The sequence below is a fragment of the Carassius auratus genome, chromosome 19 (genome assembly GCF_003368295.1).
Source record: "Carassius auratus strain Wakin chromosome 19, ASM336829v1, whole genome shotgun sequence".
Lineage (NCBI taxonomy): Eukaryota > Metazoa > Chordata > Actinopteri > Cypriniformes > Cyprinidae > Carassius > Carassius auratus.
In genome coordinates this window covers 12140031-12165350 of record NC_039261.1, presented here as the reverse complement: position 1 = coordinate 12165350, position 25320 = coordinate 12140031, and the positions used below count along the sequence as shown (strand labels likewise).

At 36.6% G+C, this 25320-nt stretch overlaps 1 protein-coding gene across 1 annotated transcript in view; it reads left to right on the top strand.

Moving 5' to 3' along the window:
• The window catches only part of LOC113119432 (gamma-aminobutyric acid type B receptor subunit 2-like), a 212309-nt gene that overhangs the window by 124079 nt on the left and 62910 nt on the right, over positions 1-25320 (top strand). Inside the window, exons 3-4 of the mRNA XM_026288931.1 lie at positions 11337-11507; positions 24814-24915. Of these exons, the coding sequence (XP_026144716.1) occupies positions 11337-11507; positions 24814-24915 (273 nt within the window). The remainder of the gene's footprint in view (positions 1-11336; positions 11508-24813; positions 24916-25320) is intronic.

The following is a 25320-nucleotide window of genomic DNA, read 5'->3' as shown; positions in this document are numbered from 1 at the left end:
ATGAACTACAGTTCAATGATCTTGTAAATGACATAAATGAATTCTATACACAATATAAAATTCCCGCAACATTCTCTTGCTGTTACAGTCATGAACAGTATATTCACATATATAAATAACTTTTTGATGCATATTGTATGCAATACATTGAAACACATATGTACAGCAAAAACAATTTATTTGACCGGATTTCCGAATTGTCAGCAAGTAGACTATCTAGATAATGCAGTCAATGTATAGAATAGTTTGGGTAGTATTTATATTGTTGTCAACAAATAGGAAACTGCATTGCATTCAAAATCTTTGGATACTGACGTTTTGGCTTTAATAAAAATAGGCAAGGATGAAACTGGTGTCCACCATTATTCCTATCCTTTCCAGCAACAAAACCTGTAAGTGACACGTCACTCATAATTCCAATTTAAGAAGTGGAAAGTAGGACATTTCCGATTGCATGTGAAAGCAGCATTAGTAGTTGATTAATATTTATTAACAGTCCAATAGTTTGTTGATTGCAAAGAAACTTTTATAAAGTCAAATATTTAATTAACTTGATAATAGTTTTAATTGTCATTAGCAATTTTTTTTATGGGATTGAGCAGTTGCTCGAGTTCTTTTGTGTATGACAGTGTCTTCTCTGATTGGTTGCAGTCCAGGATTTTGAATAATGTAGTTCTTCACCGGGAATTCATCTTTTTTCCCAATGAAGTAGAAATCATAATGACTTTAACAGGAGCATGTCTAGTTGCTTAACAGCATAATAATGGTCAGCTTACAAAGAGCAATGAAGCTAAGCTCATTGCAAGTCAATGGCAGCGTTCCTGAGAACAATGTTGTGCAGTGTTGTCAATATTTCATTCTGCAAGGCCACAGTCTCTGGAATTGGCTAGAAAACCTTAATGAGAATGAAATGCTGTCTATTGACTCAGGCAGCCGGAGTGTCAAGAGAGTCGGCTACACTAGACCTCCCTCAGTTAGGCTGCGCTCTCAGAATGCAAAATGCTTTATTCTCTGCCCTATCATTCTTTTTTTCGATAGGTCTTTTTCTGTCTCTGTTATGTCTCGCAAACTCACTCGCAACACAAGTACAGTGCCCCCTCAGGAAAACTAAGGTGATATAATAATTAACAAGAAAGAAAACTAGAATAGAACAGTTAACAGATAAAGCTGCATGAAATGTTTAATTATTTATTTGTTACTGTGTCAAGGTAGGTGTCATTTTTAAAGAAATGTAAATATTTAATACATTGCTTTTACAAGTTTGGGATCAGTACATGTTAAATTGACCAAAAGTGACAATTAAGACATTTATATTATTACAAAATATTTCCATTATTATATTTACAGTTATTTAACCATTATTTAAATAATAATTTCTCAGTATTATTTTGCAATATATATATATATATATATATATATATGCAATGTTGGTGAACACACACACAAAAATAAAAATAAATCATACCCACTCCAAACTTCTGAATGGCAGTGTATTTAAATACAAATTATGCAATTAAAAAAATGTTAGTTAATATATTTCTTTAGAAAGATTACATCTTTAAATATATATATTTTTTTTAATTAAATATAAAAGAAATAAATCTAAGATACTTATTAAGATTTAAAAATGCTTAAATTGATAGGTTAAATCTCTTTTTTTTTCATAGTATTGGTTGATTTATTTATTTTGGTGCTTGATGATAGTGTAAGGTAAATAGTATCAAAATGCAAAGAAATGCAACATTAATTTATTAGCTGTTTTGGAGATTTTGCCTGTTCAACTGAGGTCCCATTCCACTGGAAACAGCTGCCGTGTACACATTGTCCCTCTCAAACTCCATTTGTACAGTTCACCTCTAGAGTATCAAAGTCATCTGGTATTTTTCTAGAGTATAAATCCCTGGTCCCTTTTATTGGACTTATTAGGTAAGCACTGTGACCTTCCAGCCCCAGGGCTGTGGAGCTGAGAGTTGTGACAGGCAGTGGCTCTTCTGTGCAGTTTTAATTTTACACTGGCACTGAGAGATTGATGGAAAGAAGACGCGGGTTGTCTGCATGACTTTACCTCTGGCAGGGGGTGGCAATTAAAACTCGGCACAAGCAACAGGATGAAGGGACAATGTGGGAGGAGAGGAGAGAGCAGTATTTTAGGCCAATAGGATCTTACCTGCCTTAGACATTGGATACGTGTGTTTGTGAGCATGAAAGGCATGTATCACTATAGAAGAAGTATGTTGTCATGCTATAAAAACGTTGATCCTGTTGGAATAGCACATGTTTATTTTGCTCTGGATATGCACAAATGCATTTGGCAACGATGCCGGTATAAGAGTGAATTATGCACATTTACTTTACTGTAAAGAGACCTTGCATTTAAATAAGATGCTCTGGGTTGGATACCACCTGGAGATGCTGGGCCTCCTGCTGCTAAAGGATCTGTGTGGGAGTGAGAGGCTAATTTTGTGTGATAACTTCCTTTCTTGTACCCTCATGGTGAGAAAGCGAGTGCTCACACTGATCATGTGCTCTACAGGAAGTGAAGGGAATCTAATGCATTAGATGTCATTACACAGAGTTCACAGATCAGCTGGCTCGAATTCAGAGAGAAAGGTGCAGTTCAGACTATTTAAAGGTTTTTTTTTTTATGTTATAATACTTTCCTGTTTTAAAATGCAGAGACGGCTGTAAGTAAACCATGCGTGGGCTAAGTCTCCTGAAAGGTGCCACTGGTTGATTCTCATTTCTTAATTGTGCATTCTTGTTTCTTGTCCTCGCGTCTTAGCTGTTCCATCTTAAGGGGATGAGGAAGTGTGCAGGGATGAAGTGCAAGGAAGAAGGGACTGAAACAAGATGTATTTTTAGTATTAGAGATGCACTGATATCCTGAAACATTTCGTTTTAAAGTCAGCATGAAATAGAAATTTGCTGAGTGCATGTTTTGGATCTTATTATGATTGATTTATCTTTTTTTTTTTTTTTCAGGTCAGAAATTTTTATTAAAATGTTGACTTTCAACAATCTTGTGATGGATTCTGGACTTTTCCCATCATTTTCCAAGTCACCACCTCAGGCTCAATTGCAATTGACCTTAAGTTGCTGCCATTTTTTTTTTCTTTCAGTAATCTATTTCACTGTACATCACATAGGTAAATATCTGTACTAATGTACTTTAGTTAAGCTGCAGCTTTAACCGAGTAAAGTTGCTCATACAGAAAGTATTGTACTGTACCTTTTTCTTTTTTAAGGATGCACTGATATTTATTTATGACAAATACCAATAAGCTAATAAATGGCTTATATTATTAATCTAAAAATGCTTTATTTGAAATGAGAATTAAAAAATTTAAATTTAGTCATCACAACATAATGTACAGTATTAAAGATAGCTAGATATTCATTTTAAAATGTACTATAAAACTCCTCTGCAAACTTGCTTTCCTGTCAGGCTTCGCATCTTCACAGAATTTAGAGAATTTATAAATATCTCATGATGCTGGACTCCGATTGATTTCCGGGGTCACGGGCTTAAGGACGAAGGAGCGAGAAACAAGGAAGCATTAATTAGAATATTGGGAAGCTTTCAGAACACTGATCGCACAACAAAATAGAATCCGTTTAACCAGTGGCATGAGTTTGGGTGTGAGACTGTCTTTTTTGTCTGGCCAAAAGTTGAAGGAGGTAGGTTTTGAGAAACCTGTCAAGAAACAGTCATTATTTTGCCAAGAAGTTTGGCTTGTAGATGCAGAAACTACATAATTTGGTGGCAGTATTTTCTGATCCATCAGTATCTTTTGTATATGAAGATTTTAAAAGCAAACACAATGGAAACCTCTCCCTTCTCTGGTTTCTTTATTCCCCATGACTGTATTTGAGTGCATTATCCTCTGACTTTTCCCTGGTGAGGATGGAACATTCAGAATGTAAAGATTAGAGCAACCTCCAAGAGACCCCTTAATGCTCAGTGAGTCCCGTAGGTGCATTTGGATTTAGTGGCACTAGCATGATAAAAATCCTTAATTGGCAGCACTAATCTGTGTGTTTTGAACAACAAGCACTTCACTGAGCTGAGATGAGTGACGGGGTGACGTGGCATGACTCTTATTCTGGAGTTGGCCATTGATGTGAAAGTAGGATTACACTCTGCTAAAGGCTGTAAATCTGCTAATATCCTGCACAAGAACAAATTATGTTTGTTTGATATTGAAGTCTTTGATCTCTCATTTGTTAGGGTTGATTTTTTTGTTTTAAAACCAGCACATTCAAATTCACAGTTCATTCAATTTGGATTATACGGCAGGCCTATACAGAAATGCATTTAGAGGGGATTTTTATAAAAAATATGATGTCACAATTTATCAAAGATTTAAAACACAATACTTATGAAAAATACATAAACTAGAAGGCACAAGTGGTTGGTATGATTTTGTAATGTTTTTGACCTCAAAAGACTTTTGTGCTCACCAAGGCTGCATTTGTTTGATCAAAAATACAGTAAAACAGAAATATTGTGAACTATTACAATTTTGTAGTTTTATTTTTATATATTATATTTTTATATAAAAAAATTATCTATTCCTGAAATGCGGAGCTGCATTTTCAGCATCATTAGATCTTCAGTGTGTCACATGATCTTTCGGAAATTATTCTGATATGCTGATTTTGTGATTATTATTCAACATTTCTTATTACTATAAATGTTGAAAACAGTTGTGTTGCTTAAAAAATTTGTGGAATCTAGTGTGGAATCTAGTTTATGAAGACTATGACAAAAATATTTTTTTCATGACTACAACAAGAGAAAATTGATACAACAATAAGGTCAATAAATGATAAGTGTGATTATATCAATAATAATAAAATAATAATAATAAAAACTTTAACAAATACCTCTTTATTTTTGTCAAAAATGGAGACAAAAATTTTATTGCAGACTGTTCTACACTCCTCTACTATGCGAGCTTTCATGAGTGTGGTTGCCAGATATCGAGAGTTCAAATCCTCGAATCAGAGCTTCGCTGTCACAAGGATACATTTTCTTCCCGGTGATTTGCTTATTTGAAGAAATCTGGCAACCATGTACACACGCTCACTTCTCATTGCGGACATGACCTGAAAACATGGACAAACAAGCTGGAGTTTAGTATTTGAATTAAAAGTGTCACTCAGCCGGTCTGTGTTCTGTCATGAGATCTTTACAATATTGTTTGTATAAATGCACTTACTCAATTGCTGTTGTTCTAAATAGATTATTGCAATATGGAATTATAGTGGAATTTCACTGTTATCATATTTTAATATTTAATTATAATGTTTGTTTTAGCAGTTTTTGTACATAAATTACATAAGTCTTTGGTTATTAATTTATATATAATGTATATAATGAAAAGCCTTCTAAAACTAGACTAAAATACTTTAGGTTTTCTTTGACTAAAACTAGACTAAAATACTTTGACTAAAACTTAACTAAATAGGATAAATTAAAACTAAATAGGATAAGGTTGACTAAATATGATCAAAAATAGCAAGGACATTTAACACTTGACTAAGACTTAAATTGAAAATACTGTAGCTGATTTTTTTTTTTTAACATTACAAATGCCTTAGATGCTTAATGAATAAAAGGATAGTTTTTTTTTATTATTTGTACTGACTTTAGACTTATGAGCAAAACTGGGATTCCTAACGTTAAATTGATTGACTTTTTGACATTCATTTCTGTTTCAAAAGTGTCACAATGTAGTATATTGTAAAACAAAAAGGAAGAAGATGAGTGATGATAAATGATGATAAAATTTTAATTTTAAGGTCAACATCTCAAGTCTTTTTAAACGGTTGTACTAGCTTTGACACATTCAACAGGCGCGACATCACTGCTCTGATATTGGCTTCTTCTGTCAGTGAGGAAATGACTTTTTTGAGGCAGGTCTGAAAAGGCCAAAACCAGACCGATCTAGATAGTGTCTACCTGTGAGTTAATGCACACTTGCCTTCAAAGAGAATCACAGACTGCTAATCTGTGTCATTATCAGGAATTGTAATGTCTTATCTTTTCAGCACTGCAATTAACCCTACGTTGATTAACATCAGTAACTCTCCTAGAGGACACAAAATCATTATATTAGATTACTTCAATCCCTCGCAATCCCCTTTAATTTGCTTATACCCATGTTAGAAAGAAAAATGTATGTTCTGCTTACCCTCCTTCCTCTTGAAACGCAGAGCAGGTGGTGTGATTATGTCAGCTCTGATGTCTGCTGTCAATTAGCTTTAGTGCACACACTTCCCATATAATATAACAGTGTAAATAAATCCTAACCAAATCTGTCTGTTCCCTTGTCTAAATATTCACAGGTCTTAATGTTTCTAACAGGGTTTAATGGAATTCATCGAAATGTTAGACTGTTGTTATTCGCGAGTTCTCTGGCTGTCAGGGAGTGTGCACACCAGCGCGCCATTGTGAAATCAGGGAAAGAATTAAGAGACGTTTTTCTTCTCTGTATTACAAATTTAACTCGCTTGTATCCATAAGGGGGTTCAACCATGATACATTTGTGAAAATGTGTCAAATGATATTCACTTCAAGGTGAAATGAATGCCTGGATTTATTCTTTTGTACATACACATTATTATTTAAATATCAAAATATCTTCCTTTATGTTTCACAGTCGTAGAGTTTCGGCATGAGGGGGAATAAATTATGAATGTATTTTCAGGATGTTTTAGGTGGACTATCCCTTTAAACATCGGCAAGTGTTTATTTGTGACATTAATAAATTGCAAACAAAAGATTGAGGCAAAATGGTCACAAGATGATTAGGGTATTGCCTACAAAGCTGTGTAGTAACTGATTACATGTAATCTGGATTACGTAATCAGATTCCAAAAAATAAGCACTTTTAATTTTATTACATTTAAAAATATTCGTAATCAGACTACAGTTACTTTTTTATTGAATGGCAATAAACTGCAATTTTGAATGTGCACTTTTTTGGAGTGAGAGACTGAAGGTGATTTTCATTTGGACTGTTGGACAAATGACAATAAAGTGTTCTTCCACACGATATTCATATTCGTCCAGTTTTGGAACATTAAAATAAAGACCAGTCACTAGTCAGGTGAATATAATTACACACAAAATTGAGAGGCCACACATCATTTGACAACTGGATTTAGAACAAATGGAATAGATTTTCTTACTATTTGTGTTTTTATATCAATATGGTAGTAGACTCTCCTATTTAAATCAAGATGATGAATACATTAGGTCAAAAGTCATCTAAAATTAGTCAGATTATATTACCTTAAATGTATAATGTAATGGATTACGTTGCTAACTAACTACAATTTTTGTCATATAATTTGGAATACAATTTGTAATTAATCTACCCAGCTCTGGCTGCCTATATAGAGAGAAGACATTAAGGCAGCTCATATGTATTATATCCAATTTAAATAATGCAATATATACTGTATAGCAAATCTCAATTGTCTGATTTTTTTACACCCAGCTCTTTTTATAAAATTGGATAAATAGAAGTCCTGTGTGTCCAACTATATGTGCATACATGCATACTGTATAATCACCAAGGGTGTTTTATTCTGTGTACCATTTCTCAACTGCTTGATTTTCACCCAGCTCAAATCAGCTAATGCAACTAGAAAGCACGAAGACACAGAATTAAGATATTATAAACTCTAACATCATGATTGTCTGTAAAGCTGCTTTGAAACAATGTGAACAATGCGCAAATATACAAATAGATTTGACTAGGTTTTGGGATGGTGCCTGAATCTCCTCCTTGTATTAAAAAGTCGACCTAACAAGCTGCAGTCAGACCATGTTCCCCTAAGCACTGTGTTTATATGATTATGTCACCACTTCATTCACCAGAGGGGCCACAAATGAGACAAGATGAGAGGTCAGGGGTCACGGCCACTGCACACTCCAGAGCAAAAGCCAGTTCCATTTCACCCACAATTCTATTCACAGGAAAAGTAATTTATTTGATCCAATCCTGAGCAAACGAACATCCTATTCCGAAATCCTTTCCAGGGAAAACCCTGATGTAGACCAGAGTTGAATAGAACTTGTCACATTTTTATATAGAGGCTCTTCCCTGTGCTCTGTAAATGCAGTTTACTCTGTTAGTACTATATGTAAATTGTTGCTTAAATCACCTGCAAATTCAACAAGCCATCCATATAAATTTTCACAAAAACATCAACATCCAGCTTTTGAAAGATTACATTTCCATTCACTATTCAGTTGAGATTTTTTGCCTTGCAATAAAAATTTCATCGAATTGAATGTGCAGCCACGTAGCCGACAGATAATTTTATGACTGTAAGCAAAGAGTGTGCTCCTTTAACTTAATTAAAGTATAAGACGGCTTTTGCTATTTGAACTCAAAGCATTTCCATATGTTTATCTCTGAGAGACTAACAACCCTCAGGATGTATTATAACCGGAGGAACATTTGTTAATCTACTGACGGGAGCACTGGCATAAAAATCATACCATGATGTTCCAGGCTTGTTTTTCGCTCCAGCTGAGGCTTAAAATGTTCTGCCTGGTGTTTGACAACGTTAAAGAGGGCATGTTTTGAGCAAAAAAGTCTTCAAAAGTGTGAAGTCTCTTTTAAATGGTCCCTTTATCAAAGCCTGAAAAGATATAACCATGCTTAGCATGCAATACTTGAACAGTACATAGAAGCAATTTAAAAAATCTTAACATTTATGATTCTTGAGGCAGAGGAGAGCTAGATGAAGCAGGACTCAACAATTAAGCAGTGTAAGAGAGTTTTAGGCCATTCAGTTGGTCACATGTCCCTATGGTCCAATGATTTGCTGATCAGGTAGATGATTTTATGCTTGCAAACATAACCATTTGGTTTTCTGTGATGTTTTAAACATTGTTTTATACATCAACAATGTAAAAGTTTTGGGCAAAATTGGTACAGTGTTTGTATTGGTGTACAGTGTATTCAATGGTTTTTGTTGTTGTTGTTTGTTTGTTTTTAAGTCTTAAATGTTCAATAAAAATGGTTAGTATTGTATTGCAAATATTAGTATTAGTATTAGTATTGCAAATGTTTCTAAAAACGCTAATAAAATGTATTATTATATAATAATATTTAATATCATATATTCACTGGCTCAAATTCTTATTGTTGACCACTATGGAGAACAAACACACATTATAATGTTCCATAATGCATCTTAATACACACATACATATTCAAGCTGATGTGCTGAGGTTGACCATCAGTGCAAACGTTCATGACTTCAATCAACACAGGCACTCACCAAAGGTGTGAGAGCTGTCTTTTTATAGAGATGTGTTAGTATGTTGGATCATTTGCACCTATGCTTTAGACTCCTGGAGTCCTGGCATACTGGCCATGGACTGTCACTTGCCTTCGATCCAGCATGCTGCTCAAATAGCAAGTCCAGTTATACCTTAATAAAACTTAATAAGACTTTAATATGACTTTACAGCATCCTGCAATGTTGCACACCTTAGTCTATGATTATTTTATTTATTTAAGAGTTTTGGAGATTTTGTCTTATCCTTATTCAAGCATATTACTAGATACAGTATTGTTCAAAATAATAGCAGTACAATGTGACTAACCAGAATAATCAAGGTTTTTAGTATATTTTTTATTGCTACGTGGCAAACAAGTTACCAGTAGGTTCAGTAGATTGTCAGAAAACAAACAAGACCCATCATTCATGATATGCACGCTCTTAAGGCTGTGCAATTGGGCAATTAGTTGAAAGGGGTGTGTTCAAAAAAATAGCAGTGTCTACCTTTGACTGTACAAACTCAAAACTATTTTGTACAAACATTTTTTTTTCTCTGGGATTTAGCAATCCTGTGAATCACTAAACTAATATTTAGTTGTATGACCACAGTTTTTTAAAACTGCTTGACATCTGTGTGGCATGGAGTCGACCAACTTGTGGCACCTCTCAGCTGTTATTCCACTCCATGATTCTTTAACAACATTCCACAATTCATTCACATTTCTTGGTTTTGCTTCAGAAACAGCATTTTTGATATCACCCCACAAGTTCTCAATTGGATTAAGGTCTGGAGATTGGGCTGGCCACTCCATAACATTAATTTTGTTGGTTTGGAACCAAGACTTTGCCCGTTTACTAGTGTGTTTTGGGTCATTGTCTTGTTGAAACAACCATTCCAAGGGCATTTCCTCTTCAGCATAGGGCAACATGACCTCTTCAAGTATTTTAACATATGCAAACTGATCCATGATCCCTGGTATGCGATAAATAGGCCCAACACCATAGTAGGAGAAACATGGCCATATCATGATGCTTGCACCTCCATGCTTCACTGTCTTCACTGTGTACTGTGGCTTGAATTCAGAGTTTGGGGGTCGTCTCACAAACTGCCTGTGGCCCTTGGACCCAAAAAGAACAATTTTACTCTCATCAGTCCACAAAATGTTCCTCCATTTCTCTTTAGGCCAGTTGATGTGTTCTTTGGCAAATTGTAACCTCTTCTGCACATGCCTTTTTTTTAACAGAGGGACTTTGCGGGGGATTCTTGAAAATAGATTAGCTTCACACAGACGTCTTCTAACTGTCACAGTACTTACAGGTAACTCCAGACTGTCTTTGATCATCCTGGAGGTGATCATTGGCTGAGCCTTTGCCATTCTGGTTATTCTTCTATCCATTTTGATGGTTGTCTTCCGTTTTCTTCCACGTCTCTCTGGTTTTGCTCTCCATTTTAAGGCATTGGAGATCATTTTAGCTGAACAGCCTATCATTTTTTGCACCTCTTTATAGGTTTTCCCCTCTCTAATCAACTTTTTAATCAAAGTACGCTGTTCTTCTGAACAATGTCTCGAACGACCCATTTTCCTCATCTTTCAAATGCATGTTCAACAAGTGTTGGCTTCATCCTTAAATAGGGGCCACCTGATTCACACCTGTTTCTTCACAAAATTGATGACCTCAGTGACTGAATGCCACACTGCTATTTTTTTGAACACACCCCTTTCAACTAATTCAACTAATTGCCCAATTGCACAGCCTTAAGAGCGTGCATATCATGAATGCTGGGTCTCATTTGTTTTCTGAGAATCTACTGAACCTACTGGTAACTTGTTTGCCACGTAGCAATAAAAAAATATACGAAAAACCTTGATTATTCTGGTTAGTCACATTGTACTGCTATTATTTTGAACAATACTGTATATGTATATACCTGTTAACTACAGTACTCAGAAAATAACCAAAATGGCCACTGAATTGATTTATCTTGAAAGGACTCTGGCTAACAGTACTTTCTTCTTCTTTTACAGCTTTCTTTTGCGGCCACAACTCCTGTCTTGGCTGACAGGAAAAAGTATCCAAATTTCTTCAGGACTGTCCCATCAGACAATGCTGTGAACCCTGCTGTGGTGAAGTTTCTCAACTATTACAACTGGAGCAGAGTGGGAACTCTGACCCAGGATGTCCAGCGCTTTTCTGAGGTATGTTGAGAAAAATAACTTGCCCTGTTTCTGAATGTATTTTGAATCACAATATTGTTATTCAGTCCTTAAACTAATGTTAAGAAAATGTTTTAGAGAGCAGATATTATGTTTTTGGTCCTTATTTATTTGAAGGAATATTTCAGAATATTGAAACACTTGTAGTGACTAAACCAAGAATTAAATGTATTGAATTTAGCTCAATGGGAATGAATGGGGCCAAACCTGGAATATTCCTTTAAAGGGGTCATGAGCTAAAAAAAAAAAAAAAAATTCCCTTAATCTTTTAATGGGTTCACACGGCAGGAGTTTTAAAATCCTAAACGATTATGAAGTCACAGGTTGCAGCACACACATACGGAGAATCTTTTATCTTTTGGAATGTGTAAATAAACACCACCTCCGCAGAAGTTCAACATCACTGCCTGTTTAGCCAATCCCCGCCCCACCCCAACACACACCAATTCATACATAAGGGCCTTTTCACACCGCTTTAGTTCCACAACTAAATGTAAGTACTAAAGAACTGGAACGATTTTGCGCGAACTATTTCCTAGTACCATTTAAAGGGTTGCATTCGCACTGACTGTGGCGGTCAACAAGTGATGTCATTTGTGCATGGCGTTCAACAATGTTAACAAAGAAGAACAACGTTAACAACAGGAGGATGCTGTGATTGGAGCTGTGTTTTTGTTGTGTCTCCCGGAATGTGGAATGTTGACATAAACGTAAAGCGATTGAAAGAATGGAAAGGAGGATTAAGAATCTCCAACGACAACTGGCAGTGCTACATTTGCTTCAAGTGCAAAAATACCCAAAAGTGCATAGTTCCACAATTAGTTCTGGTACTATGCAAAGGTTCCTGCGGTGCGAAAGGCCCTATACTGTTTATGAGAGAGATGAACACACAGGTCTAGACAAAAACCAAATGATAAAGATGGCTCCAAAGACAAAAAGATGCTGTGCAGTGCTAAGTTGCTAGGAAAAATTGTGTTTTCATTGCCTTCCTTCTGATCCCAACATTAGGAAAGAGTGAATGAACTATATAAAGATCCATACCGTCAGTAAGAACTTAGTCCTTTGTTCACTTCATTTTATTGCAGATTCGTTTACAGACAAAGCACAATTCGATGTGGGATTTTCAAAAAGATTGAAACTAGAAGACGATGCTTTGCCAAATATAATGGATCTGACAGTAATGTCGCAACACAAGTGTGAGTAAAATTGCAAAGACTAAAGTCTCAAATCCAAAGAGATATTCTTTATAAAAGTTAAGAGATATCCACTCCCACCTAAAACGGCTCATTCCAACACGCCCCCACATGTCTATGTAACGATGTGGGAAGATTTACATAACGCTGCCCAAATGTTCATGCAAAGAAAGAAGGCATACATTTTTTTCTCACTGTTGCCACCGGTGCCGTTATGTGGTTAAGTTGTATTTACAACACTGTTCCAGAACAGTTCAACCCAAACCCAACCCAACAAGGACTGTTTCCTGTGAGAATAGCCTACAATGCCGGTGTCTTTTTCTATAAAGAGTGTCAATTCCAACTTTGCTTGGACAATCTTGTGCTTCTGACACACAGGGCCCTATCATACACCTGGCGCAATGTTGCGCATGGTGCTGTGCAAGTGTTTTTGCTAGTTCCAGCCCAGCGCATTTTTCATTTTCCCATCCTGCACTGCATTGTTTAAATAGCAAATGCATCCATTTGTGTGCTCATGGGCATGCTGGTCTGAAAATGAGGTGTGTTCAGGCGCTTTGCTGGTGCCTTGCTATTTTGAGGAACTGATAATAGACTGCGCCATAGACCAACTCATACCTGGTCTAAAGTCTGGCAAATATTGTTTATTTAAAGAGAGCGTTAGTATAGGTGGGTCCACAACATGCATACACACTGCTTATTAAACACACAGGGACACACAGCAGCACACAACCATGCCAAATATTTAAAATGAAAGGATTATGCAAAATAATATTATTGTATAGACTACATAATTTTAAAAAAAAGCCTACATGTCATAATGGATAGTCATCGCATGTATCAGAATTAGGCTACCTATTTGCTCAACACGAGCAGCTCCGTTTCATCTGGGAAATGCGTTCTGTCTTTGTGATTGACAAATTCTGCCTTGTAAATAGAAAATCCATCATGGCACGAGTGCAACTGGCTCTTCAAGGGAATGGGAGAAGACACTCTGATTACTTTATTGCACATTACGCCCAAAAAACACCCATTCCCTTTCAGTCGGTCACTCGCGACATCACGTCGGTGACAGATGAATTGGGATAGCGCTTCGATTGACACATTTAGTTTACACTCGAAGTAGATCTGTCTATGCACATTGGCATGCAATTATTGCATCTAGCTGCAGCTGATCACAGCATGAGCATAAGAAGGCAGCAGGTACAGTGCATACCAGCTTTTCACTTTGGAGATGAGCGACAACATCGTTTTGCTCCATCCAAGTGTCTTCAGTGAGCTACGAGTTCTTGGAAGCTTTTGGTGGTGCTGGTACGGCACTTCAGCAGTGGTCATTCCTGTGTCGAGTGGGTTGCGCACTTCAGGTTGTACTACCCCCTGTTGTGCTGAAAACGGCTATTCCCTTGTGTCAGGGTATGTACTCAGCATGCAATAATTACAAACCAGCGTGCATTGGCTTGTTTAGTTTACACTCAAAGTAGATTGGTCTATCGAAGCAATATCCCAATTCGACGTTGAGAGTGACTGACTTCAGGGAACAAGGGTTACCATATGTAACCGAGACGTTACTGATTAAGAGAATAGGGTCAACACGTTTAGACCATTTTCCAATTGTTAAACAAGCAAAAGTGGACCTGCCCCATACACTTTAGACTATGCACTTGGAGAGTTGAAATAGGGCCCACAGTCTGTAAGTACGTTTTGCCAAATTCTGCCATGTAAATAGCAAATCCGTCATGTAAAGGATTTGCCACTGATGATTCAAATGCGAGTTTTGAGCTGAATAGAGTATTGCTTGTTGTTTCGTTTCTCCGATCACAAATCCAGACATGGTTTTATGTTTATGTGGTGGGATATGTAACACACCGTGTAAAAAGACAGTAAGTCATTATAATCAGCAATTATGTCCCAACTGGATGCAACAGGACACACAGCAATGACAGTATAGCAAGGGTCATAACATTTCCATTAGACGCTTGAGGAATTCGGCCAATCACAACGCATTGGATAGCTGGTCAATCAGCATATACCTCACTTATACAGTATATCACTCAAAACGATTTGCTTTGTAAAAATCAACGCATAGAGGAGAAACAGTACTGTACAGTATGTGGAAAATAATATTTTTTTTACCTGTATTTACACAATGCATTACACCAAATACACAACATAATGTTCTTTTTAGCAATGTCATATGACCCCTTTAATTATGTTTTTTGATCTTTGAATCTTTATAACATTATTAATGGACCTCAAAGAACAGTACAAAATAAAAAATGAAGGCAGTTCATAACCCCTTTAACTGATCGCTTAATCAGGAAAAATGTTATATTGTATAGTGAGAGATATTATCTTTCTCCACCAGCTTCAACTTCCTACCAGATGTACTTCTCCGAAATATAAGGCCTATTGTTTTTCTGTTTGAGTGTGGGTGTGTATCTTTTTCCTTCTGTTTGTATTTCATATGAATAGACACAGTAAGATTGCCCTGTGGAATTCATTTTCGATCTCATTTTAGTGACTGAGATAAAGATAGACTGAATTGATTGGATGAGACATTTATATATAACATGATCAGGAATTGTGTCGTGTGTGTTTGTGTTGATTGTAAGCTTGTGGAAATTCCTTCCTCCAATGGGACACGGTGTTGAAAGCCTCCGGGGGTAGAGAGATATTAGCGTCTCTTTCTCACACAAGTGCTCCATAGTAACTGTTTGCTGTCAGAGTTCAAAGTATTCCTTAGGTGATAAATCTAAATCCTGGATCATCACTGAAGATCCACCTAGCCATGGATCAGTGCGACTGCTAGTGCTAGCAAATCCTGCTGCTTTGAGATCTATAACACTGACACTGCAGTTTTGTTTCTGATAGAAATGTGCATAAACTATCTACAGTGGGCTATGTTTCAAGCTGAAATTAATTGTTCTTACTAGGTCAAAAGAAAAATCGAATTGGGTTGTCAGTTCACACCAAGATATTAGGATAATCTTGTTGTGATGCTGGCTTACAAAAAATATAAAATCAATCAGTTTGTATGTCAAAGCTGACATGTTGTTGTTGTGACATGGATAATATTAGGTGGATTATGGAAAGAGAGTGTTCAAGATGAAGGCTGACTTTGATTTTTACTAATTAAAAAAATATTTAGGCCTACATATCTAATAAAAATTACTGACTGAATTATGTATTTTCTTCAATAATAAGATTCTTAGTTTATTATTTAAAAATTATTTATAGTTATTTTTAACATTTTCAGTTGAACTAGATTATTGTAATGAATATTTTGAATTTAAAGGGATAGTTCACCCAAAAATTTAAATTACCCAATGATGTTAATATGTGTATTTGACTTTCTTCTTCAGACAAATCCAATCAGAGTTATATATAAAAAAAAAATTGTGGCAGTGGACCCAAAAAGTGCATCCATTCATCATAAAAGTGCTCCACACGAATCTTCTGACGCAAAGCGATGAATCTGTGTAGATAACATCTACGTCTACATCATCCACTAAAACACCACTCTCTTGTGAACACGTGTATGTTAGTTTATAACATGGATATTTTTCTTACACATAAACATTTGTTCACTACAGAAGGCCTTTATTAACCCCCAGTGCCTTGTGGAGTAATTTTATGATGGATTGGATGCAAGCACCATTCACTGCTATTACAAGGCTTGAAAGAGCAAGGATGATTTTTTATATAACTCTGATTATATTCATCTGAAAGAAGAAGTCATATACACCTAGGATAGCTTGAGGGTGAGTAAATCATGGTGTAATTTTAATTCTCTTTAAAGTCATCCTGGAGCCCCCTTGGAAATTTTCTGAGATTAAATCAGATCCTGAACTGCATTATAGTTCTGTGTGATATTATTTACACTTTTATTTGCTAAAATACTGGAATGCGCTAAGAGTGACAGGCAATGTGTATTTATACATGCTGTAAATAAATGGCATTGTCACTTTTTTATTTCATTTTAGGGCAAGCCAGCTTTCCCATGCATTCTTAAAACAATTACTGTTTCTGTGATACCTTCTAAGAGAATTTGTTTTTATTAATATCTTCCTTTTGTCAGCACATTGTGAAGTTTAAAAGATACTTATGTTTATCAAAACTTTAATATATATTTTAATCTATATGAAGAATGTTATTGTTTGAGGCATCCCAGGCTTGTTGGAAATACGTGTCTCTAAATACATTTCTGCAACACCATTATTTACGTTGCTTACTGCATGTTACAAAGTGAAACGTCCAGTGAGTGGTGCTACATGTAAATTGCAGGTTTATTATGTGACCCAGACAGGTTTTTGTTATGTTAATATGGGCATAGATTGCTGTGTTTGTAATATGTTGCTTCAGGTATCTATTGTAGTGGTTCATTATTAAAATATCCCCTACACCAAACCCAACCCTAAACCAACCTGATAGTGTTAACAAATACAAAACTGGTATAAAAATGCATTTGTTGATGCAGCCGTGCTATTTTAATTTCCTTATATGGATTTGAGCTGCTCTGTTGAATCGTAGTTTCACGGGGTTCGTACCAGCACTTTTCATTACTCAAGTGCAACGCTGTATTGCGTGAGCTACCTAACAAACCTACTGAATTAGAAAACTCATGCATATTGTGACGAGTCAGCTGCCTCCTCCCTGATTATCATCGGCACCCTGTCCTAAATTGGCGCCTTTCACCAGGCTCCCGACAGGAGTGGGTGTGTGAGAGAGGAGGGGCGCTGGGCGAGTCAGGGCTGGCGGTGGGTGATGGGGCAGTTTAAAAGCCCAACGCACCTCTCCTCGGGAGAACGGTCTCTTCCCCGTGCATGCACACTGGTGTCCTCGTGAGTCCAGAAAGGGTGCATTGAGGGACTCCCGTGCAACCAGAGACATGAGCTGCCGGACCCGCGATCTGGACGAGATCCGCACCCGTTTACACGCCGTTGGGCCAGGATGCCAGGCCGTCCATCCCCTGCAAGTGCCGCGGCCAACGAGCAGGATGCGGCAGCTAGAAGAAGCCACTGCCCCTCTCCCCCCGGACCAAAGAGGGGAGCGCGTGCGGCTACCGGACTCTGCCCTTTACTTAGACCGTACCTCCATGAACACTGCCCGACCCACACGAACCCTGCAGCACGACGAGGACACCAGATGCCCTGTTTATTTTGGACACACTCCCCCTTTGGCCATGTTTATTTCCTGTTTCTCATTTTTTGTTAATAAAAGCCTCTCCGAGGCCTGACGCCATGCCCGCTGTGTCTGTCGTTGACTCCTCCCATTACAATATGTAGCTACTGTATATATGACAACATGTTTTTAAATGTATCAGTTTTCAAATCTCACAGCCTGTTAAAATTGTTTTGAATTCATAACACAATATTCAAGTAATTATGAGAAAATTAGGCGTTATTATTCAAAACCTTTTTAGAGTTTTACTGCCTCTAGTGTTTATTTCTGGAAACTGGAAACAGCGGTTCATATGTATAGGTACGTTTTTCAGTTTTGCAGAAATGTATTTAGAGGCATGTATTTTCAATGAGCCTGTGTTGATTTGAGGACAGATGGAGAGTAAGTGGTAATGTCATAATCTTTATTAAAAAAAAGATTGTAATATTGTAATAGAACATTTTATTGCTCATATGATTAATTTAAAAAATGAATATTTTTATTTTGGAAATAAATTGCAGGTAAAGCTGTGCTGTATGTCTAAAGATTCAGTGTGTAACTATATAAAATAAATAAACACGCAAACATTTGCACAGACACTCTGTATCAGAATAACTGAATAGAGTTGTTGTGCTTTTGCCTTTTGGGAGGTAAGGAGCTCCAGTGAGAGTTTAGGAAGGTGTAAATACTTTTATCTTTGCCTCTGGATGGAGATGCTGAACAGACACAAAGGAAGAGCCTGATCCCGTCATCAGCCTGCCTGAGGAGGGCACTGGAAGCCTGATTAGCATGCCGGTGTCAAGCTCTCTCACCCTCAGCGGTGCTGGTGCCATACCGCAGGAGAGCTGCCCGCGCTGTGTGATCTGACATTTCAGGAGGAGGTGCATCTGTTGTGTCACACAAATTAGGAGGTGTGGATCTGGAACCTCACTAGCTGGCCTTTTTTTGGAGACTTGGGTTGGCCAGGGGTTGCTGGTTTCACTGCAAATTAGTAATATTTTACTCAAAAGTGCCTCAGTTTAATTATTATACTTAGAATAAACAAAGAGGTTTTCCTGTGTGTGTGTGTGTGTGTGTGTGTGTTTGAATGCTCTGGATTTCTATCTCAGCCCTCATTCTGCTTGTTCCAGTGAAGTAATTTAGCACCTGTCCTGTCTGCTGCTTGATATCTGACACATTGCAGGAGGCTGTTGGTGTTTTGCCTGAGTGTCTATCAATAAGTGGATTAAGGGCTGTTCACACTCCAGCATGAATCACACTGCAGTATGCTGTTTTACAGATTAAGACCCAATCCCCTTTTTATGTGATAGAAGATTAGATGACTTGGGCCCCGATGAGGAATTAAACCCATTTGTCAGGCCTCGCACTTTGGGTACGATTGTTTGTTTGTGTGTATCTACACATAAATTGCTGTGTATCTACAGTTGGTGTCTGTGAGGTGTCAAGGGCTCTCGCAGTCCAGCTCTCATATCTATATACTCACTGCTACTCTATTTATGCTGACATAAGGTTGTGTTTGAGTCATTTGTCAGAATAAATCATAAGTAAAAAGATTTACAGCTTTTTAATTCCCTACATATGATGCATTGAATGTTATTTGAATCAATCTATCTATCACTAGTCTGTCTGTCCATCCATCCATCTGGAGTAGTTATAACAGCTAAAGGGTTCTTTTTTCTTATATATAAAAATATGAAATAATGAAAAATTCTATTTTATAAATGCATTTATAATAAAACATTTTTAACTTAATTTAGATATTTCATTAAAAAGAAATATTTGCATTGTAAAGAAAAAAACATTAGGACAATTAACTGTAAGCTTGAAAATATTTTTTTTAAAAGAAGAAATTCATATTTCTTATCATAAAACTGTATTTTTTTTCCATTTTAGATACCACACACACACCCACACACATTAGATTTATATACTCTTTCAGACAGTTGCCTACATTTTCTACATTTCTATTGTGTTGCTTATTTAGTGTTACACATTTAAACTTAGAAAAATAAGCTATAGTATTAGAGTAATATTAAAGTACATAAGTTTAGCGTGATTTCGTCCCTTTATCTGCATTTCTGAAAGCATCTAATCCTTTTTCCACATCCATCCTGGGTACAGCAGTAATTAAATGCAAATGTTTACACAGATATTTTGGTTTGTGTGACTGTCTCACTTGCGTCACAGACCAAAGGATCTTCATCTCTCTCACCGTCCTCTCTCTCTCTAAATGTGTGAAACCGAAGCGAGAAAGTGAGTGTTTAAAGCAGGTCACCATATGGTTTCTCTTCTTACATGCTCTGTCCTCTTTTACACCAAGGTGCTCCATTAGTGACCTATTGGACACTCTCCAGCAGCTTCAGTAATGGGGCTCTATTCAGGTGTATATGTCTGTGTGTGTGCGCCATGTGTGTGTGTATAATGAAGTTTCTGCTTGTTTGATCACTGATTAAACATTCAAGCAACACAAGCACAATCGGCTGGCTCAGCCAAGCTAATTGCATTCCCTAAGGAGATGATCCAAGCACAAGTCATCCAATCCTCCCTTCAGGGATGGGACCTCATATGCCGTCCTATCTGTGCGCATCATATTGTGTGCATGCCTTCATTGGCCATTCTGTTGTGCTTTGTGCCTGTTCGCGTCTGTTTCAGTTTAAAGGCTCATTAAAACCAGTGCTATAAAAAGATGCATATGTCCCCTCAGCTGCAGTGGTGCATTAAATGCGTCAGATTTCTGTCGCTCTTTGGCTGTGTTGTGTCTGACCTATCCTGATGCGTTCACTGCTCCTGGAGGACGTGGGAAGCCCAATGCTACTGCACAATCCAGTATAGACTTGTCCACAGTTACATCAGGCTGAATGTGTCTTTCTAACATCTGTCCCTCAGAACACAGGTGCATGAAGCTGCTGGGAATATTTCAATACAAAAATAACTCATGGACAAAGAATAGTGCACACAGGATGTCTGTATTTAGGCATCAAGGGCCTCTTTTCTTGTCTTAACTTGTTTCAAGGGTGCAGGTTTTCAGAAAAAAATCCACATATATGTTTACTTAGCTATACTTTGGGGACAAATCTGTCCCCAGAAGCTCCCCTTGGGAATGTTCTCAAGGGTAAAATTATAAATATGTATTATAGGGAGGTGGGTAGGGTTATAGTAAGTCTGTAATGTTGTCTATAATAGTGTATCCTCAGTTAAATTGTAGTTTTAAATTAAAATGTTTGTCAACTTTTTGGTCTTAAAATGACAGATATCTAATATAATATATGAACATCAACCATTTATACTGAGAGAGGAAAAAATATTAAATGTGATATTAAAAAGAATAAATTTGCTTCTGTGCATTTTGTTATGTGTGTGTACATCATATATATATACATACAAAAATATACCAAATATATTACCAATATGTTATATTATCTGTAATTATCTGTATTTGTATTTAAAAAAAAGTTGATTTATGTATGTGTGTGTACTGTGCATATATAATGTATGTGTGAGTGTCTATGTATATATATGTGTGTATATATATATATATATATGTGTGTGTGTGTGTGTGTGTATATATATATATATATATATATATATATATACACACACACATACATACATACACACACAGTATACATGTATACACAGTATACATGCGCACACACATACTACATAATTAAACATTTTTAATTACAAATATAGATAATTACAGATAATATAATATATTGATAATGTAATATATTTGGTATTTTTTTATTATTATATTTGATAACCTTAAGATACCTTTGGCAAAGTCTTTTTCCCTTCACAAATATTCTCAAAGAAACGGAGATGATTCCACAGTCAAAGAAACCTCTTCTTATTCTCGCAATTATGACAATCAGAAGCAACAACATAGCACCCACACAGAACATCCTAGCAACCTAGTACACCCTAGCAACCACAAAACCATTCCTAAACTGTATCAATACGCTAAAAGCCACTCTAAATATTTTAGCAGCACCATAGCAACATCCTGGCAAATAATTATAGCATGTGTGTAAAATATAGTTAATTAACACAATTCAAAATCAAAATGAGTATACCCTTAAAAACAATAAAAAATTATTCTCTTAGTTGAAATAATATTAGCTTGTGTCCTCAGTGCACATATACAGATGAAATTTGTCAGTGGCGGGTCACATTATGAGGGCACTGTCCTCTATCAGACCTCATTGTGCTGTCAGCATCAGAGAGCAGATCCCAGCTGACATTCACACACCTTCCTATATAATCACAGACTCAAGCTGCTCAGCCACACAGGGACCTGAGCAGTGCCAAAATGTTGCTGATGATGGACTGCTGTGAGTTTAGACAAAGAGGGAAAATAAGGCAGTGACACAACAAGCTGTGACCCACACTAGTCCTGTTAATACATCATCTACAGTCCTGGCGGCTCTAAAGAGACCATATTACTGCTTGGAGTTACGATGACTGCTGGATATCTGTGATGCAAAGTAAAGGATCACGCTAATGCCAATTAATTAAATTTACAAAAAATAATTAATTTAGTATTTATGCACTTTTATACTATTTATTAATATTTTGAATATATATATATATATTGGCACTATATATAAATATATATATATATATATATATATATATATATATATACAGTCTATGTGTGTGTGTGTGTGTGTGTGTGTGTTTGACAGTATGTATGTTTCAAAATACCATTTAGTCTGTACAGTTTAGTTGTCCTAAAATTGATTTGGTCATTAACATTTTGGGGTGCCATACTTACAACCCTTTTGGCTTCTTTATTCAAATAAAAAGACATGAATAAATAGATTGTGTTAAAAACTGGACAATAGTCTCCATTTTAAAACATAAAATTGTGGGCCTATTTGGCTTTGCGTATCCGGGTGAGATGGTGAATAATGTCGGGTTTAAGGTAAATTAGCCCGCAGAGCTTCTTGACACCCAGTATTGTGCTCTTGTGTCTCTCTGCTTGATTCATGCGGCTTCCTGTTTACCGTTTTTCTCTGGGTTCATTTGACAGGTCAGTGCATAAATGCATTATGCATTTCACATCACTTCATGCTCATTTCTCCTCAGCTTTAGGACAGCTCTCAAATCCCATAATCCTTTGGAGCTCCTTTACTGCACAGCACCCACCCGTCCCCCTCTCTGTGTCTCTTTCTCTTTCTGTCTCTCTTTCCTCTTGCTTGAATCCTCCCATCAGGTGGTCTCTTGTGCTCACACACGAGCATACACTTATGAAATCCACACACACACACACACACACACACACACACACTTGCTCATGTGGAATGGGGTTTCCAGGATCTGCCAGCATTAAACTACAAATATGCTCACCGCATCAGTAATTAAGACAATGTGGATCAGCCAGGCTTTTCAGGTAACGTCTGGCAGAATGAGTTCAGGTTTCTGTCACAAGCTGACATTGCCCTGTTTATCCTGGTTTTAACATCCATCTCAGGCGATCAAGTGTTCCTGTGGCTCAGTGGTAGAGCATTGTGTTTTCAATATATATATATATATATATTGAATGTAATATAATGAATATATACATCCATCTGAAATCATTCTAATATATTGATTTGGTGCTCAAGAAACTTTCCATCTTATTATTCATGTTTTTTGGAGACCGTAATACAATTTTTTTCAGGATTTTCAACTGAACTTTCAGAAGGACATTATTTGTTGGAAATAGAAATCTTTTGTGACTTTATAAATGTCTTTGCTGTCACTTTTGAACAATTCAGCCAATCACTGCTGAATAAAAGTATTACTTTATAATATAGTATTAGTTTGATTAATGCTCTTCCCACTTTTGTTTTTTGCATAATGAAGATTTGTTTTTGTTTGCAAAGCACCAGTACAGGACAACACATGGATCTATTTGTCACGAATGTAATGTAAAGATCCAAAACAACACAGGAGTCAATTTCTGCTGAAGGCGAGTAGAAATGAGATACATTTCTCTGTGCTTGCAGTGCGTCCGTCATACTGTCAGGAAAATGAGTGAGAAATCATAAATACACAGTTTGACCAATTCTTACAGTGCATCATCAATAATGGTTCAGTTCTGTGATTTGCTATGAATCGTACCGGAGTTCAGATGAACTGTACCACCCTCTTTAAGCAGAATCGGGTTCAATTCGTGGGTGTATATCCATGTTCAGAAAACATGGTTCACATTATCCAAATGAACTAAACTGTGACATCAAACAAACCTGAGTACTTCTTTCTTTAAAGGCACCTTTAAAACACAGTACTTATGGTATGAGATGCTGAGAAAACTGATGATGCAACAGGCAAAGATGTGCATCTTAATGTGTATGACTGCATTTGAAAGAACAAGTTTAAAGATAAAGCTTCTATGAGAGTCTTTTACCATGTACTGTACTGTACTTCTGATCTTAAACAGTACAGCATATTTTGGACCATGTTCACATGAATTTTTGGGTGATATGTGTAAACCAAATATCTTGTCAATGGGTTGGAATTTTTGGAGTGATTGATGTGAGAGTATGAAAAGATCCCTTTGATTCCCACGCCATAAATCTTTGAGAAGGACAGGAGGTATTGAGACTTTATTTGCAAGGAACTGTTCCATTTTTCAAAAGCATCCATAGACAAGGATGGATGAAGTCTATGGGGAGCAGAGCTGGTTGGAGTCATGTTTTATCCAGAGCCCAGTGGGACCTCTGGAGGAAAGATTTCCATGGATGCTCCAGGCTGATTGGGATGCAGGGGGAATGTGAGATCGGCAGGAGATTAGAGAGAATTGAGACATGTATCAGAGCAAGGGAGTGCTGCCTTTGATTGGGGGCTTTTCTGGGTGGTTCGCTATCCACAATCCCTGCTTTCATTCAGCTCTTTTTCATTTCTAGTTCCCTCTTTCACTCATTCTGTCTCTCTCTTTCTCTCTCTGACAGGTGCGGAATGATTTGACCAATGAGCTGGAGAAGGCAGACATCCAGATTGCAGACACTGAGAGTTTCTCTAATGATCCCTGTGTGAATGTGAAGAAACTAAAGGTAAGGGAACTCATAGGCCCTGCCAACAAAATATAACTAGCTTACAGTGCACTAGCTTAAAGTGGAACTATACTTTAGGTACACTTAAAATATCTTACATTTAAATCAATTATTCCAAGATCATACAATCCTAATCAATACTGACATTTAAATACATTTTAGGCTTAATATTAAGAAATGTACATTGTGCACTAGTACTCCAAATAAGGTTTATTTATATTTTTTATATCAGTAAATCTTGAGCAATATGTCAGTAAATATGTTAATAGATGTATGATGTATGAAATATGTTAAACTACTTAGTTTGAAATAAATGTATTTTAAATATTTTACTAGGATTAGGAGATGGATTTCTTAGATGTACCCATATGTGTTGAATTACATCTGGACACAAAATTGCTAGAT